The sequence below is a fragment of the Nycticebus coucang genome, chromosome 13, assembly GCF_027406575.1.
Source record: "Nycticebus coucang isolate mNycCou1 chromosome 13, mNycCou1.pri, whole genome shotgun sequence".
NCBI lineage: Eukaryota > Metazoa > Chordata > Mammalia > Primates > Lorisidae > Nycticebus > Nycticebus coucang.
Window position 1 is genome coordinate 91,571,389 of NC_069792.1, and position 17,853 is coordinate 91,589,241.

The 17,853-nt window shown below is 37.2% G+C and overlaps 1 protein-coding gene across 3 annotated transcripts in view; it reads right to left on the reverse strand.

Moving 5' to 3' along the window:
* ADCY8 (adenylate cyclase 8) overlaps positions 1–17,853 on the reverse strand; it is a 256,006-nt gene that overhangs the window by 187,546 nt on the left and 50,607 nt on the right. For all 3 annotated transcript variants that reach the window (XM_053559439.1, XM_053559441.1, XM_053559440.1), the window contains exon 2: positions 13,780–13,929. In XM_053559439.1, the coding sequence (XP_053415414.1) occupies positions 13,780–13,929 (150 nt within the window). The remainder of the gene's footprint in view (positions 1–13,779; positions 13,930–17,853) is intronic.

Consider the following 17,853-nt stretch of genomic DNA (forward strand, 5'->3'; position numbering starts at 1 on the left):
TCAATGGACTCATTCAAATCCTACTGAAATAGGCTATTTTAAAAATGAACCATTTCTTAAAAAATACTTATTTTATTTTTCTCCTATTCTACTATCACTGGTGAAATGTACCTTCAACTGTATCAGGTGACAGAGCATGTCGTTAGCCTTTTATAGTTGGGTTGTATTAGGTTTCCAATTTCAGTTTCTTTAGTTAAAATTGTCTGCACAGACTTATGAGCTAAGAAGCCCTCACATGCCTCCTTGGCTGTTCCTCAGGTTCTACAGGCTGAATCAAATGTGTTGAGGGCCCTGAGGCCTGATTGATGTCTTCTTTCTGAACAGCCTCTGGAAATGTCAATTGTATGCAAATGAGCACAAGGCGATGGCCTCTTTTTAATTAGGGATAGTATTTAAAATTAGTACTATTCATGGATGCCAAATCTGAATATGAACACAAATAACAAGAAGAAAAAATATTGTTACTAGAATGAGAGTATCTTCTACTCCCAGGATATGGCCCAAGTGGTCCAGTAGTTTAGGGATCAATCATGACCCCCAACTCTCATCTATTGAGACCCCACTATGTCAGCCAATGGGTCAGGCACTTTCTATATACAAAGGGTACCAAAAATGTGTACACATTTTATTAAAAGAAAAAACTGTATTAAAATTGTTAATACTCAGGTCACATTTGCTTCTGCAACTACACGAGGTACAAGGTACAATACGCACGTTAACAAATGTGATAGATAAGCATGAGTCATTATGAAAGTTTTGTGATACACAAAAATCAAGAAATGTAAAATCCTCGTGGATGGAAACAAATGAAGCCCTCGCAGAAACACAGATAAGCTGAGCAAATTGAAACCTGCACAGGTGAATCAGAAAGGATGCTGTTGATATACATATATTGGGTATTACAATTTTAATATACTTTTTTCCTTTCTTAAAATGTGTGCATATTTTTTGGTACCCTCTGCACTGCTTTGTTTCCTCACAGCAACCTTGAGATGTAGGGATTATCATCTTTGACAAAGGATCTCAAGAGCAAAAAGTTTAAATGGTGTAACAACGTTACTCAAGCATGGAGTTATAACTAAGAATCAAATCCAGGTTTATTCTTCTTCCAAGCCTGAATTTCTTCCACCATGCCAGAAAGTGTATATAATGTGCTGGAAAGATTGCAAAGAACCAGGCAGCCAGATGGAATGCAAGAGTTGGTGTTCCACCCACACAGGGTAAACATAGTCCTCTGAGTTAAGTCAGCTGTTACAGGAAGATCAAAGGCTATTGACACTGGGACTCTGCTTACTGCTCAAAACCTTCCTGGCAGCTGGAGGCAACCATGGGGCTAACCCTCATGTGAGGCAGAATGAAAAACTCATGTAAACTAAAAATTTCTAAGTGCCAAGGAAAAGGAAATAACTTATGGCTGGAAACATTAAAGGAGGATTCTTCAAGGAGGGACATCTGAGCATCAGATTGGGGCGTTGGTGATATTTTCACAGAAATAGCCCTAACATTTGTAGAGTTCTTTACAGTTGAAATAACACCTTTTTAGGCATTATGTTATTTGTCTGTCAGAACACTCCCGTGGGTTAGGGTAGGAATTATCATTTCTAATTGGGAGATGAGGAAACTCACACACAAAGTGGTTCAACAACTTGCTCAGTCACACCAGCAAGTTAGAAATAGAAATGGGACAAGCATCTATGTCAGTATTGGCCAGTAGAAATATAATGTGAGCTACAGACAGAATTAAAAAATTTCTAGCACTCCCATTAAAAAATTAGGCAAAAACAATTGAAGTTCCTTTTAATAGTATGTTCTGGTTAATCAAATATACCCCAAATATTTCAATGTGTAAATGATGTACAATCAGTATTAAAAAGTTATTAATGAGGTATTTCGTATTCCTTATTTTTTATATTGTCTTCAAAATAGGGTGTGTATTTTACACTCACAGCACATCTCATTTTAGATCAGCCACATCACAGGTGCTCAATCACTGCCTGGACTAGTGGCCACCTATTGGACAGAGGAGAAACTTGCTAACTTCTAGGCAGAGAAAGATGGAGACTAGATTTAGAATGGCCAGGAAAGAATCAAATTTAGAATGGCCAGGAAAGAATCAAAGGCACACATATGGGCCATGTTTGCTGATTTGGATGGAGGTTGGAGAGCAAGAAGGGAGGTAGCAAGTGGGCATGATTAGAAAGTCAGACTGGAGTTGGGCAGGGTATGGACTGTAATACGAGGCAAATGTAATTCAGGGTTCATATCCTGTGGGCAGCAGCAATCAGGAATTTCAGTGGGAGGACTTCTGTAGTCAGAATTTGGCACCAAGATGATGATCCTCAAAGGAATAATATTCTCTGTGCTAAGGTTTTGAAATGTGAGTTAGTTGCAGTCCTTACCTCAAATTGTACCAGGTGAGAAATAGATATGGGAGGTAGACAGGAATGGGGTGTCCAAGTGTGGGCCATGGCTGGCTATGAGTTCTTATTGAAAAGTTGTCTTGGGCCACACATTAAATACACAAACACAAATGAAAGGTGATGAGCAAACAAGAAAAAAAAATGTCTGTGCATTGGCAAAGGATTGGGAACTTGGTTGTAAAGTAAGTGGATGTGGGCCTCTTATTCCTCCTTTCTACACTAGCCATAGTTCTCTAGGCAGATGCAGAGATGCTGAGCGACTATTAGTCCACTGCACCAGTGGACTCCCTGCAGAGAAGTCAATAGCCTGCATGGGTGGGCTCCCTGCAGAGGGAACAGTAGTCTGCTTGGGTGGGATCTCTGCAGAGGGGACAGTAGTCTGCATGGGTGGGATCCCTGTAGAGGGGACAGCATTCTGCATGGGTGGGCTCCCTGAAGAGTTGACAGAAGCCTTGATGGGTGGGATCCCTGCAGAATAGTCAACAGCCTGCCTGGGTGGGCTCCCCGAAGATTGAACAGTTGCTTGCATGGGTGGGCTCCCTGCAGTGGGACAGCAGCCTGCATGGGTGGGCACCCTGCAGAGAGGAGAGCTGCCTTCCATGGGTGGGCACCCTGTTAGGAAGAGAGGAGCAATACTCTTGCCACACAAAGAGTCCCAGGCAATGAATACATAATGACCTTTAACACATGAATCCTATTCTCTGGAGAAGCGAGGACAGACAGTTACGTGCCTAATCATCTTAACATAAGACAGAAAATGATGGCTTTGGCTTCATGCCCCATACAGTTATATGAAGCCCAGTAGGTTAGTAGAGTTGCCTATTTCATAGATTATAAGTGAAATGGGGAAAACGAAAATACACAAGCAGACTTTCAGGGTGTTTTGGGTGGGTAGAGTACTTCACACTGACTAGAAAACTTGTTAGCAACAGTTAGAAAGCTATTTTGTGAGAGGGCTTAAGTTGTACAGTACCAGTAAAGGAAATATAGGGACAGCTCAGATATATATGGGGATATATATACAGGAACTGGCACCACAGTTGCTGGGGCAGATCAGGTTCAAGGATGTAGCTTAGAGAAAGAAGAGTACTTTGTGGGGGAGAGAATCAGGAACAGGCTGAGCTGGAGGTCCCTGGGGGCGAGGAGGTGACACTGTCTAGCAGGAGGCTGGTGATGAGCATCTGCAGCTCAGAGAAGAACATGGTGTTAGAGACACAGGACCAATCAGAAGTGGTGGTTGAAGTCAATAAATCACCAAAAGAGAGCCAAGAGAGGAACAGAGAAGAATGGGTCAAGGAGAGGCTGGTGAAGAATGCCTACACTTAGGGGTCAGCAGGGGGCAATGGGAAGACAGGCAGGATGAGCAAGAGCCTGTTGTGCATTCAGGGAAGAGAGAGCTTCAAGGACGGGGGTGGGAGGATGAGTGTGCACTGCCACTGCTGCAGAGGCCAAAGATGAGAGGAGGCTGTTGGTGATTAGAAGACCAGGGCACCTGGCAGAAAACTTCCCAGACTGGAGGGCACTGCTGGGCTCCTGCCACTCATCTCTGGAATCACCCACCTCTCAGTCAGGAAAGTGTTCCCAGCAACCGTGTTTCTGTTGTATGACGTCGCTTCTCTTGACAGGTTTTGGTGGACACCTAGCCAATTTTTTACATTAAGTTTGGACCAAAGACCATCTTTTTTTTTTTTTTTTGTATTTATTTATTTATTTTGGACTGTTCTCCAGAGTAGAGCCCAAAATAGAATTAAACTTTCAAGACTTTGCATCGCAACCATTTTCTACCATTCAGTCGGGCTTTTTATAGTTAAGTTTAAATCAATTAAAATTCTGAAAATTAAAAATTTAATCCCTCAGTCACACTGACTGCGGCACTTCATGAAGTAGATGTGTTTTTTGGATAATCCAGGTGCAGAATGTTTCCATCATCACAGGAAGTGTTCCTGTTCTGAACAGTATAGTGGTAGAATATTATATGTTGGGGGAGATGGTAATCAGAACAATGTTTTACTTTCTCCACCCAAGAATATATGAAAGCAATGAGAGTGAAACTATGAAAAGAAAGAAATGGAACACAGAGGAATGGAAGCTTACAGAAGTAAGATGATTGATAAGATGCCTCTAGATGAAATTTAATTTCTAAAAGTTTGCTCAGGCAACACTCTACCTAGGCTGAAGCCATTTCTGTAAAGGATTAATAGAAGATAATGTTAAACTGATAGAAGGAAGAAGTTAAACAAATATAACTGTCAAGTAGAGATTAGACTCTTGGTTTTGGAAGATAAGGACCCCAAAGATCAGATTGCAAGAGCAGAGTATTTCCCAAATCCACAGATTCACAAATATTTCTGGTTGAAATAATATTTGGGAAACACATTTAGTAGTAGCCATTAAATGTTTATTGTCTCTGTTTTTCTTCCCAGCTTGGGTTTTTCCACTTTGTGCATCTATAGCTATTGTAAAGAACACAAATTAAACATATATCCAATCTCAAAGAGTCCATAATGTAGAAGCAAAAATAAGGCAGAGCAGAATACAGAAACAGATTAATTCCATAAATAAATGTACAGATGAAACTTTCATGGTGTTCACCGTGGGGGGGCATCTGAGAGAGTCTTTGTGGAGAACGTGACATTTGAGCAGAGCTTTGAAGGGTAGATAAGGTTGAGGGATGAAAGGAAGGTTACACCAGGTAGGGAGAAAGGCATAAACAAAGGCATGAAGATAGTAAGGTAGGACGAATGTGTGGGAAACAGTGAATATTCCAGCACAAAGTAAAGAATAATAAAAATGAATTAGGTTAGTAACAGACAAGACTGAACATGCCTGAGTGGTCCATGAATGGCCTTGAATGTACGAGACGGAGAATAGCAGCACGTGACTTGATGGTAGGAGGCCAAATAGGTTTTTGGAGTATGATGCAAAAACCCATCTAGATGGAGCAGAAAGAGGAAATATTGAGGTTCTGCTACTTTCAGGTCAGCCTTGATTCTTCCTTGAATGAATGAATGAATGAAGAAAGAATGAACAAATGACAAAGCTCTGCCTTACTACTTTACTCAATCTGTAATTTAAAAAAATTGCTAGATACTGAATCAACATGAATCAAGTCAACCAACTCAGAACTCAGTAGGAAACTCAACTTTCTCTATTGTCCAAACAACCAGTGTGCACAGATATTACCTAACAAAGATACTTAAATTTCACAAAATTGCTTTAATACTGCTAAAACATCTGCCGCATTTAAAAATAACCTTCCTGCTGCTGCAACATATGGCATCTGCAGAAACTTTATTCAAGTGCCCCCAGAGCTTCTGAGACACCTCGAAATGCCATGATTACCATAAGGAGATTTATGCAATTCTCCAAGCTGAAAGAAAAGCAATTAATTCATTTTAATATTTAAAATAAATATGAGCCATTTGGATCATTTGTGAGAAGTAGGATTACAAAAACTACAATAGTAGAATCTAACTCCCCAAAGAGAGATGCTTCAAGATGTAGCTTCCAGATGGAAAATTCCCCTAGCATATCAGTTTAAGATGTATGGTAAGCCTGGCCCACTCTCCCCTGAATTGAATAAGAGTGATATCCCCACTACGGTTTTAATGGGGGGTCACCATGAGCACAGGTGTTTTTACTTTTACACAGGAGAGTTATTACAGCATTCAGATGGATGGAAGACAGGCCAGCAGCCAAAGTTTAAATTCAATATAACTCAGTTAAATAAACATTAATCAGAAGATCCTATATTTCAGCCACTATGCTAGATAAATACCAGGGAATCAGATGAATTAGATAGAATAGCTGCCTTTAACTAGTCGTTAGTGATTGGGGAGAGAGAGAAATGCAGGTTAGTAAATCTCACAAAGCTTGAAGCATTCTGTAACAGACTTAACTCTCAAGGCATGCTGGGAGCACAAGAAAAGTCTTTCATCTCTGCCTGCAAGGCAAAAACAAGCCTCATGGGGGAAGAGATGCTGAGGCAGAAGGGGAGAGACACATTAGGAGGGACTTTCCAAGCTGAAAGTACCGCGTGGCCCAATCTGGTGAAAAAGCTGTTCAGGGAGCTGGCGGTCATCTGGTACAGCCTCAGAGGGGAGGGGCAGGGAAGAATCTGGAGAGAGAACAGAGGCTCCTTCCTGTTGGGCCATGCATGGGGCCCTAGATTTTTATCTTGGAATAAACGTGACCGCTGGAGGGTTTTCCTGTAGAGATGAGTGACAGCAATCTCATCATCATCCCAGCATCGGGTCTAATATGTCTTGAGCACATGCTCTGCCTTGGGGTAGAATCTGTTCATCCTTACTTATCACCCCTCTTGGAGGAAGGTAAAATCATCTTGCTCATTTTACATCCACAAAATCAAAGTCTCCAGAAGGGAGCATTTTGCCTAAGTTGCCATAGCCAGTAAGCATGAGAAGTGGGATTGAAACCCAGATCTTCTGCTTTCTGAAGGATTTGCTCTTAAACCCTACACTTAAAACAAAAAAAGATGGTTAGATGTTTTAATGTGTTTTTACTCTTTTTTGCCCTTTATATGAGTTCTGAACCAGGCCAGACACTGGGGAGGGAACACAGATTGGGGAAGAGAAGCTGGAGACCAAGACATAAGACAAGAGATGATTGTGCTCCATGCTAATTGCAATTGGTGATTAAAAAAAAAAAAAAGATGAAGTTTTCATCTTCCAGAAGGAAAGGGCCACTATGTGTTCAATCTCTTGCAACTAATTATCTAAATTAAAATTGTTAGCATTGGAACCCTTCAATACAGTCTGTCTGCCTGACATTGTGACAGCTACTAAAAAGCAAGATGTTGTAAAGTTGACAGTCACCTTCAAAAAACTTCATTAAAAATTTAGCTTAGTCCAGTTTCAATCTTCTACAGGTTGCCAGCCAGTTCACCCAGCACCATTTGTTAAATAGGGAATCTTTTCCCCACTGAATGTTTTTAATTGGCTTGTCAAGGATCAAATAACGGTAAGTAGCTGGATTCATCTCTTGGTTCTCTATTCTGTTCCAGACATCTACTTCTCTGTTTTTGTGCCAATACCATGCTGTTTTGATCACTATGGATTTATAGTACAGTCTCAGGTCTGGTAGCGTGATTCCTCCTGCTGTGTTTTTATTGCTGAGTAATGTTTTGGCTATTCGAGGTTTTTTCTGATTCCATATAAAACGAAGTATTATTTTTTCGAGATCTTTAAAATATGACAATGGAGCTTTAATAGGAATTGCATTAAAATTATATATTGCTTTGGGTAGTATAGACATTTTAACAATGTTGATTCTTCCCAGCCATGAGCATGGTATGTTTTTCCATTTTTAACATATTCAGCTATTTCTTTTCTTGAAGTTTCATAGTTCTCTTTGTAGAGATCTTTCACATCCTTTGTTAGGTATACTCCCAAATATTTCATCTTCTTTGGCACTACTGTGAAAGGAATAGAGTCCTTGACTGTTTTTTTGGCTTGGTTATTGTTGGTATATATAAAGGCTACAGATTTATGGGTGTTGATTTTGTAGCCTGAGACATTGCTGTATTCCTTGATCACTTCTGAAAGTTTTGTAGTAGAATCCCTAGTGTTTTCCAGATATATGATCATATCATCTGTGAAGAGTGAAAGTTTGATCTCTTCTGACCCTATGTGGATACCCTTGATTGCCTTTTATTCCCTAATTGCAATGGCTAAACTTCCATTACAATGTCAAAGAGCAATTGAGACAATGAGCAACCTTGCCTGGTTCCTGATCTAAGTGGAAATGATTTCAATTTAACTCTATTCAATACAATATTGGCTGTGGGTTTGCTGTAGATGGCCTCTATTAGTTTAAGAAATGTCCCTTCTATACCAATTTTCTTAAGTGTTCTGATCATGAAGGGATGCTGGATATTATCAAAAGCTTTTTCTGCATCAATTGAAAGAATCATATGTTCCTTATTTTTTATTTGATAGACTCTCACTGGATAAAAGATTTAAACTTAAGACGTGAAACTACAAAAATACTTGAAGAAAGTGCATGGAAAACTCCTGAAGGAATTACTCGGGTGAATATTTTATGAGGAGGACTCCCCAGGCAATTGAAGCAGTATCAAAAATACACTACTGGGACCTGATCAAACTAAAAAGCTTCTGCACAGCCAAGAACATAGTAAGTAAAACAAGCAGACAGCCCTCAGAATGGGAGAAAATATTTGCAGGTTATATCTCCGATAAAGGTCTAATAACCAGAATCCACAGAAAACTCAAATGTATTAGCAAGAAAAGAACACGTGATCCCATCTCAGGGTGGGCAAGGGACTTGAAGAGAAACTTCTCTAAAGAAGACAGATGTACGCTCTACAAACACATGAAAAAAAGCTCATCATCCTTAATCATCAGGGAAATGCAACTCAAAACTACTTTGAGATATCACCTAACCCCAGTAAGAGTAGCCCACATAACAAAATCCCAAAACCAGAGATGTTGGTGTGGATGTGTAGAAAAGGGCACACTTCTACACTGCTGGTGGGAATGCACACTAATACGTTCCTTCTGGAAGGATGTTTGGAGAATACTTAGAGACCTAAAAATAGATCTGCCATTTTATCCTATAATTCCTTTACTAGGTATATACACAGAAGACCAAAAATCACAATATAACAAAGACATCTATACCAGGGTGTTTATTGCAGCCCAATTCATAATCGCTAAGTCATGGAAGAAGCCCAAGTGCCCATAGACCCACGAATGGACTAGCAAATTGTGGTACATGTATACCATGGAATATTATGCAGCCTTAAAGAAAGATGGAGACTTTACCTCTTTCATGTTTACATGGATGGAGCTGGAACATATTCTTCTTAGCAAAGTATCTCAGGAATGGAAGAAAAAGTATCCAATGTACTCAGCCCTACTATGAAGCTAAATTACAGCTTTCATATGAAGGCTATAACCCAACTATAGCATAAGACTATGAGGAAAGGGCCAAGGAAGTGGAAGGGAGGGTGGAGGTTAGGGTGAAGGGAGGGTAATGGGTGGGGCTACACCTACGGTGCATCTTAGAATGGGCACAGGCGAAACTTACTAAAGGCAGAATACAAATGTCTACATACAATAACTGAGAAAATGCCATGAAGGCTACGTTGAACAGTTTGAAGAGAATATTTCAATGAAACCAGCACATTTTACCCCTTGATTGCACTAATGTACACAGCTATGATTTAACAATAAAAAAAAAAGAAAAAAATACTTAGCTTAGGAGAGACGTCGAACAAAATGTTTTAACATTTGCTGGTCTCTGCTGCCTGATTGCTCTTGACCTCAAAAACTGTGCATGCAACTGCAGATTATCTGAGAAACCAGTTTGTGTCCTAGGACCTCAAGCATCTTGTTATGCTATGGGACCCACCAAGCAGGAATAAGCCTGGTTCATGTACCATTTACCCTCTAGCTAATGCTTGACAATTTCTCTTTGGAAAAACAATTAGTAACCACCATCAATATTCATGATCCTGGTTCTTTTATAGCAATATTTTCCACACTGGTTTTCAGGTAATGTTAGATTGGATATATAGTGGAATGAACAAGCCATGGAATACTTTAGGGGTTCACAATTCATCCTAACAAGCAGACACACAATGATAGAGCTCTCGTGTGGCATGCCATGATAGAGATCTGTAATAGATTTCCTTCACTTTGGTGCACACAGCACTTTGAACAATGGCTGGTGCACAGGTATTGAATGGAAGTAGTAGTGTCCCACTGAAGATGTGTGCAATTTGCTGGAGGGTATCAGAGAAATGTTACTGCTTAGCATTACTGTCCTTAAATAGATATGTGTACAGAGGGTGCCAAAAAAGTATATACATTTTAAGAAAGGAAAAATGGTATTAAAATTGTAATAATACATGCCAGTAATGTTTGTTGTCTTGTGTATTGTATCTTATATCTCTTATAATTGCAGAAGTCAAACGTGATTGAAGTACTACAATTTTAATACAGTTTTCTTCTTTTAAGATTTTTGCATATGGCTGGGCAAATGCTCACGCCTATAATCCTAGCACTCTAGGAGGCTAAGGTGGTTGGATCCCTTGACCTCAAGAGTTCAAAACCAACCTAAGCAAGAGTGAGACCTTGTCTCTACTAAAAATAGAACAAAAATTAACCAGGCATTATGGTGGGAGCCTGTTGTCCCAGCTACTTGGGAGACTAAGGCAAAAGGATCGCTAGAGCCCAGGAGTTTGCTGGTGCTATGAGCTAGGCTGACATGGCACTCTAGTCTGGGCAATAGAATGGGATTTTGTCTCAAGAAAAGAAAAAAAAAAGATGATTAGATGTTTTAATGTGTTTTTTACTCTTTCTTACCTGTTATCTGGCACTTGTCACTGCTCCTTCACTGAGTTAAACCCTATTTACAATGTGAGTTCAGGCAACACTTCTAGGTAGCCTTCAGTAAGCCTTCAGTTTAGGTTTGACACATACACTATTTCTGTATCTGTGAAGTAGTCTGTCTCCTCCCAAACTCTTTAAGGTCAGGAACTGATCCTTAGTCACCACTACATTCCTAATGCCCAGCAGGGCTCCAAGCACATACAAGACCTTCAAAAAGCAAATTAATTCATGGTTAAACAAATTAAGTCATTTAAATATTTTCTTCCTAAACTACCCTAAGGCAAACCAGTGCTTGAAGAATCCTACAAAACTTGATCATTTTTGTGGAATATGATTTCTTTAATTGTACATTTATAATCGCAAAAAAAGCTAATGCCATTAGCTTTTTTTTTTTTATAATTATTCAAGAAAAGCCTTCTGTTGTCACTTAGACACTTACAGAGTCTCCTTCACAGGGTATAGAATTTTTAATAGTTATAACACTTTAATTAGCTCTGATAAGAGGCAAATGGGAATGAATTTCTTAAGGACACATGGTATTTTAAAAGATATGGATGGAATTTAATGATGAGTTCTGGTTGCTGTATACTTAAGGAGTACCACTATCCTGATTTACCTCCATATAAATTACCCTAAGTTATTTCAAGGAAGACAAGCCAATCCATAATGCAGTCTCAAGTGAGTCTTCTTGGAACTGAACTATGTTGACTGACTCATATAAATCAATACGCATAATAAATAATAATGCTAATAGACACTCTTTCTGGGTTGCAAGGGCATTGCACGCAACATTTCTAACCACTAAGGAGACTTTTCACGAAGGGCATGAATATCCCCTTACTATAGATGAAGAAACTAAGACTCAGAGGTTGCTGAAGCTCCCTACAACAGTAACTAAACAAAGATTTCAAAATCCAGGGCAGTCTCATCTGAAAGCCTATGTCTTTTCTGGTACAAGCCACTGCCCATCTACCACTGAGAAAGTTCTCAGGGATAATGGAAACTCGAAGCAGAGATCAAATACCAATGGAAAGTAACACTATCTCAGCCACTGCCCTTGGGTGTTAGAGGGGTGGTCAACATGCCAGAAATACTTTAACCTAGTTGTGAACATAAGAATATCAGAAGCCTACATCATATTTTACTCAATCCTGAGAACAAAGAGCCTTCCACAAAAAATAGTCTTTGCTTATATTTAATCAAGAAAAAATTATGAAGCTGACTTATAATTTTGTATTGCTTCATATACATTATTTCATTTGAGGTAAATGCAAGGCTGAAGAGAAAGGTATTCCCCATGTACAGCTGAGGGAACTGGAGCTAAGAGTTAAATGGCCTAAGTAGCCCAACTTGGAAGTAATAAGAGCCATGGCACAACCCCTAATAGTGGTTTAACTACATTCTAGCAATCAACTGTTCTAACCTGTGTATTTTATTTTCTTTCTTCAACCACCAACTTTAAAAACATAAAGATTAAGGAGGATGGTGGAAGATCTTTCCACTGTGTCATATGACTAAATCAAAGTGACTCCAAGACCCCCAACTTGAAGGATGGGAAAGGAAGTAATGTCTAGTGGATGAGGTAAGGCAGTAATTCTCAGTGTCTCCAATATTTCATAAACACTAAAATAAGAGGCATTCCAGAGACTTCACCCACAATTTTAGCTCTTGTTGTAATACAGCATCAGGAACAGTTGAATAAATTATTAATATGGTAGTATTCTCTGAATTGGCACAGGTCCCATGGAAAGGGTTATGTGCCAGTCTGCCAACTGCTCTGTTTTACACCGAAACATAATACACAGTCCTAGGAGATACTCATGTTTATTGTACAAGGTGCTTTCCTTCTTAAAGTTATTTTTCCAAATTATTTCAAGAGTTAAGCAAAGATACTACAACAAAATTACTAACTATAGTTATTTTAGACATTAACTTATGAAGTCCCTATTCTGAATTATGTGAAATCAAGGAGGGATCTGGAATTTGATATTTTCCTCTGTGCCCCGGCAATAGCATATGGCAGTGGGAGGTGGGTCTTGGCAGTTGCACCCTACCTGTCTGGACCATCCATTATCACACAGACCTCACTTCACCCACTTCAAACATTCATGTGTTCCTGAAGATTTGATCGAAGTAGTCACGAAGAAAATGTTGAGTCTTTCACAGCTACTTTCATTATAATTTTTCAAACTGTTACTGCAGAAAGCTTAAAATAACAAGTATGTTATATGAAAGAAGACATAATTATAACAAAGAACCTAATCTAACAAAACTAATAGATGTATTATAGTATTCTTAACAGTATATGAACTTGGGATATATTTTTATTCCAAACACCAGCACTCCCATGAACATTTATTCAACACAGTCCTTATATTCCTCTGGGAATATTGTTTTCAGAAGCAAAGGTATATGTAGATCTTGAATATATGAGTAATTTTAATAGGGGCAAATCTTTATGCTCTGAAAGCTAATTTCATTTTAGAGAAACATATTATCTGAGCTCAAAGCTATTTTTTAAGTCTTTATATCATCCATTCAGTCAGAAAGTCCAAGAAATTCCTTAATTTAAACCTCTCCAAACTAAAAATCATTGCCTACCTCCCAATCCAACTTGCTTTTCCTACTATATCCCTTATTCTTGGATTGGCAACATGGCCCTAGAATTTATTGGATACAATATCTCTTCTAAAATTCTGGGTGAAGTAGGAGGTGTCAGAAAACTACTTTGTGACTATAGTCATTTTATTTCATATGGGGAATAATTCATTGAGTGTAGAGAATAACCCCAACTCACTTTTAGCTGTAAGTCTAGCATAACTATTTTAGAACCTAGAATCTCATTATGCAAACTTTCAGAGAACACTTGCAAGTCTGGATATGCTTGAGAGAAGTCCAGATACGTTTGGGAAGGAAAAAAAAGCTCCACATAATTTCATGACTGTCCATGTGATAACTGGGATATACAGCCTTTTCAGTGGTACCTGTCTTTGGTTCTCTGTCTCCAGGCGCAGCCTGGCCTCCACACACCTCCGCGTCTCCAGGAAGGCTTGGCGCTGGGCCCGGTCTGACAGGTAACTGATGAAGATTCCAGCTGTGTTCATGCACATGAATAACACTGCCTGGGCCAAAACCTAAAACAAACACAGTCTGGTCAGGTGGTTAAAACAAGATTAAAACAAGAGTTATTTAGAGGCAAAGAGGAAAAAAACAAAAAGAAAAAGAAAAAGAAAAAAAATTCAAGGGTAAATCTTAATGTAAGTAATCTGAATCCTTAATAGAATGTTAATAGAACCATTCCCTTTGTTCAAATCTCAGATCAAATGTCATCTTTTCAGAGAAGCCTTCTTTGACCACTCTATCTAATTTAAAGTTTCTTCCTTCCCAACTGCTTGGGTTCATTTTTTCCTCATTTTGACTTACCACTCCCCTTTCATAGCTAAATATTTGCCATCCAAAGGGCTGAATAATTAGGTGGGCAAAAGGGTAACAGACTAATAAAAAACAGGGATGGAATCCATAAAGTACACTGGCTGCTGTATTTTGACTCGGGTGTCCTCAGGTCCTCTTGGGTAGACTTCAAGTTTTATTGGTGAAATGATATTATAAATATTACATTTGTCTACTCCTTTTCCTCTTCATTTCCATTATTCTATTCCTAAGCATCAAAATCTACTTGCCGGACTCTTAAATTAGGCTTCCTATTTTCTTATTTCCCTTCTTCCCAACTATTCTCCACTAAAGAAAAGCAGGCAGATTCTGTAAGGGAGTCCATACATGAAAGAAAAGAATAATACAGTGTAAATATCTTTATTTTTATGACTTTAGACTGACAGGAAGGCCAGAGTTGGTGAAGTATGGGGAGTTAAAATTCTAATAGAAAACTCTGGTGAACCAAAGAGGCAACTAACAGAGTTTGGAAAAACTGTAGCTTCTAAAGGTGAAAATTCCAAAAAGAAGAGAATCAGTGAGGAGAACCGGAAATTCATGTATAATCTCTTCCCTGAACCACGCATGCACAGGGCAGACAGCAGGTGAGTTAAGGGTAAAAGAACTGAACTGAGATTTAAACTGTAGTGTGAATTACAAAGACTTTCATTTGATTGCAACCAGTTTAATTACCTGCTAAAATAAAACAAAACAATAATCATTATTTCCAAAGGAATGTAAGACAATCCAGAGTCCTAACCACATAGCATTTACAATATCTTGAACTTAGTATAAAATTGTGTGACATAGAAAGAGACATTAAAATGTGACTCATTCTAAAGAGAAAAGATAATCAACAGACACTTAACTCTGATCTGACCCAGATGTTAGAATTAGCAGATCAAAATGATAGTAGCTCTGGCAATTTTTCTCAGTGATATAAAAAATAAATATCCTATCAATGAATGAAAAGATAGGAAATGAGCAGAGTAATAGAACCACAAAAAGAAAAAATTTCTAAAACTGAAAAACACATTATTGAAAACAAAATCATTCATTGAATGATATTAAGAGCAGAATGTAGCTGACAGACGAGTCAGTAAACTTAAAAATACCTCAATAGAAAATACTCATTCTGAAGAAAAAAGGAAAAAAGGTTTTAGTGATTTGATAATATTGAAAGGCCTAACATACATATAATAGATTTCTCTGAAGGAAAGGAAAGAGAAAATGAAACAAAAATAATTTCACATTTAATGGAATTTTTATAAGTTTCATGAAGACTCACATTTCCAGGTTGAAGAAGCTCAACAAATCTGACACAGGATAAATGTGACAATACTTAGCCACATCATAGTCAAAATAATAAAATCCAAAGATAATCTTGAGCAGAAAGAAGGAAAAATATTATAGGATATATCCTCAGTTATGATAAAATGTTTGTGTTGGATAAAAATAAATAAGCTACATGCTGCTTATTAGAGGTATTTCTAAAATATACTGATACAAAAAGCTTGAAAGTCAAAACAAAATAAAGCTAATTTTGTTATATAAATATCATAGATAATTTCAGAAAAACACATTATGAGAGATAGAGTTACTGTATAATGACAAAAGATTTAATACACTAGGAAGATATAATAATTCTGAACTTGGATGTATTTTTTTAAATTTATTTTTATTGTTAAATCATAGCTGTGTACATTAAGATGCACAGTAGATGTGGCCCCACTGAACTTGGATGTATTTAGGAATGTAATCCCAATATATAATATAAAATATTAAATAAACTGTGTAATTATTTATAAATCTACAGTCATAGTGGTATATTTTAACATAATTTTCAGCAGTTAATGTATAAAGCATTAACTGCTGAAAATTTTAAAAATCAGCTAAGACAATATAAATAGCTCATACAATTAATGTTGATATGGAGCAGAGTCTTCAACACCTGGGTAGTACAAATTCTATTTAAGCACTTCTTGAAAATTTGTAAACTATGACCTTAATTAAGATAGAACATGAAGTTAATCACAGCAAATTTCAAAGAAGTAGTATTACCTCATCAAAGTCAATGGGACTACACTGAAATCAAGTTACAAAGCAATATAAAAAGGTAGCTAGAAAGATTTTGTGCATTTGGAAATCAGAAATATTTCTAACTAATACATGTATCTCACATATATTACAATTAGGAGTATGTATAATCACAAATTATGAAAAACAACTAAACAAAACTTAGTAGACCTCACAGAATAATTTATAGTTAAAAGTTCTTCATTTACAAAAAAGAAGCATTAAAATGCATGTTAGCCATGCAGCTTAAGGATTTAGGAAAAAAAGCAAAAAGCAAGAAAACAAAACAAAACAAAAATGCAGAATATGTAGAAGAGAAAAATAATAAAATAGAAATAGTAATTAATGAAATAAAAATAAAGGATGAGGTGGATAAAAGGATCAATAAAGTTAAAAATTATCATCTGAAAAGAGTATAAAAAACATTTCTTATGTATTTAATAAAGAATAAAAGAGAAAAGATGCATATAAACAAGAATAAGAAATTGTACAGTCAAAAATATTACAGGAATTAATAGAGAATAAAGAGATATTATAAAATTCAATTCTAATAAAAATATTAAAAGGAAATGAGAGATTTCTGAAGATACATCTCTAACATGGCTGACTCAAGAAGGGAGAAAAATGAAATAAATGGAATTGTAATTAAAAATCTTTCCCCAAGGAAAGTAGCAAACTCAAATGGTTTCATCAAAGTATTCTTCACACAATTATAGAAGAAATAATTTAAATCTTTTGTAATCTGCTCCAGACAATAGAAAATAGAGACGATGCCATAATTAGTTTATAAGGCTGGCATAACATTCATACTAAAACCAATTTAGTAACTTTTAGTAACTAAATTTAGTTAAATTACAGGCAAATATCACTCATGAACTCATGGAAAGAAATTTCTACACAAAATATTAGTAAACCGAAGACATCAATGTACAGAAAAGATAATTTATTTTAACTACATTAAATTTTCCCAGGTATAAGAATGTACCTTAACACTATCAAATCACCTAATATGAGTCATCATATCTATGGCTTTAAAAAACATAATTACCTCATTATATGGGAAAACTGATAAAATTCACTATTCTTTCACTTAAATTTTGTAAGATTATAAGTGAACTTTCTTAATCACTATATAGAAAGTCAATAGCAATATAAAAAAATACTTAAAGCAAACATGGAAAACTTTGAACAGAATACTGGTTATCAACAAATGTATTCAATATCATTCTTAAGTCCTAGCCATCTCAATAGGACACAAAAAGAGAGACCAAAAAAAATAAAAGTAATAAAGTTTGGAAAGGAAGAAATATACTTTCATTACTTGCAAATCCTATTAGATTATCAATTTTTCATTACTGACAATTTCATAGGTTAAAAATGACATCATGGGGGTGTGGAGTAAGATGGCAGAACAGAGTCATCTTTTTGCAGGCTACTCCTGGTATGAGAGGGGAAAGTGGATGTCAGCCACCTGTGGCTTGGGGAATCTGCACAGAAGCATCACTCTGGGGGCACTGTGAAGTAGTAGTAGATTTGAGGAGCCAAGAAGCGGA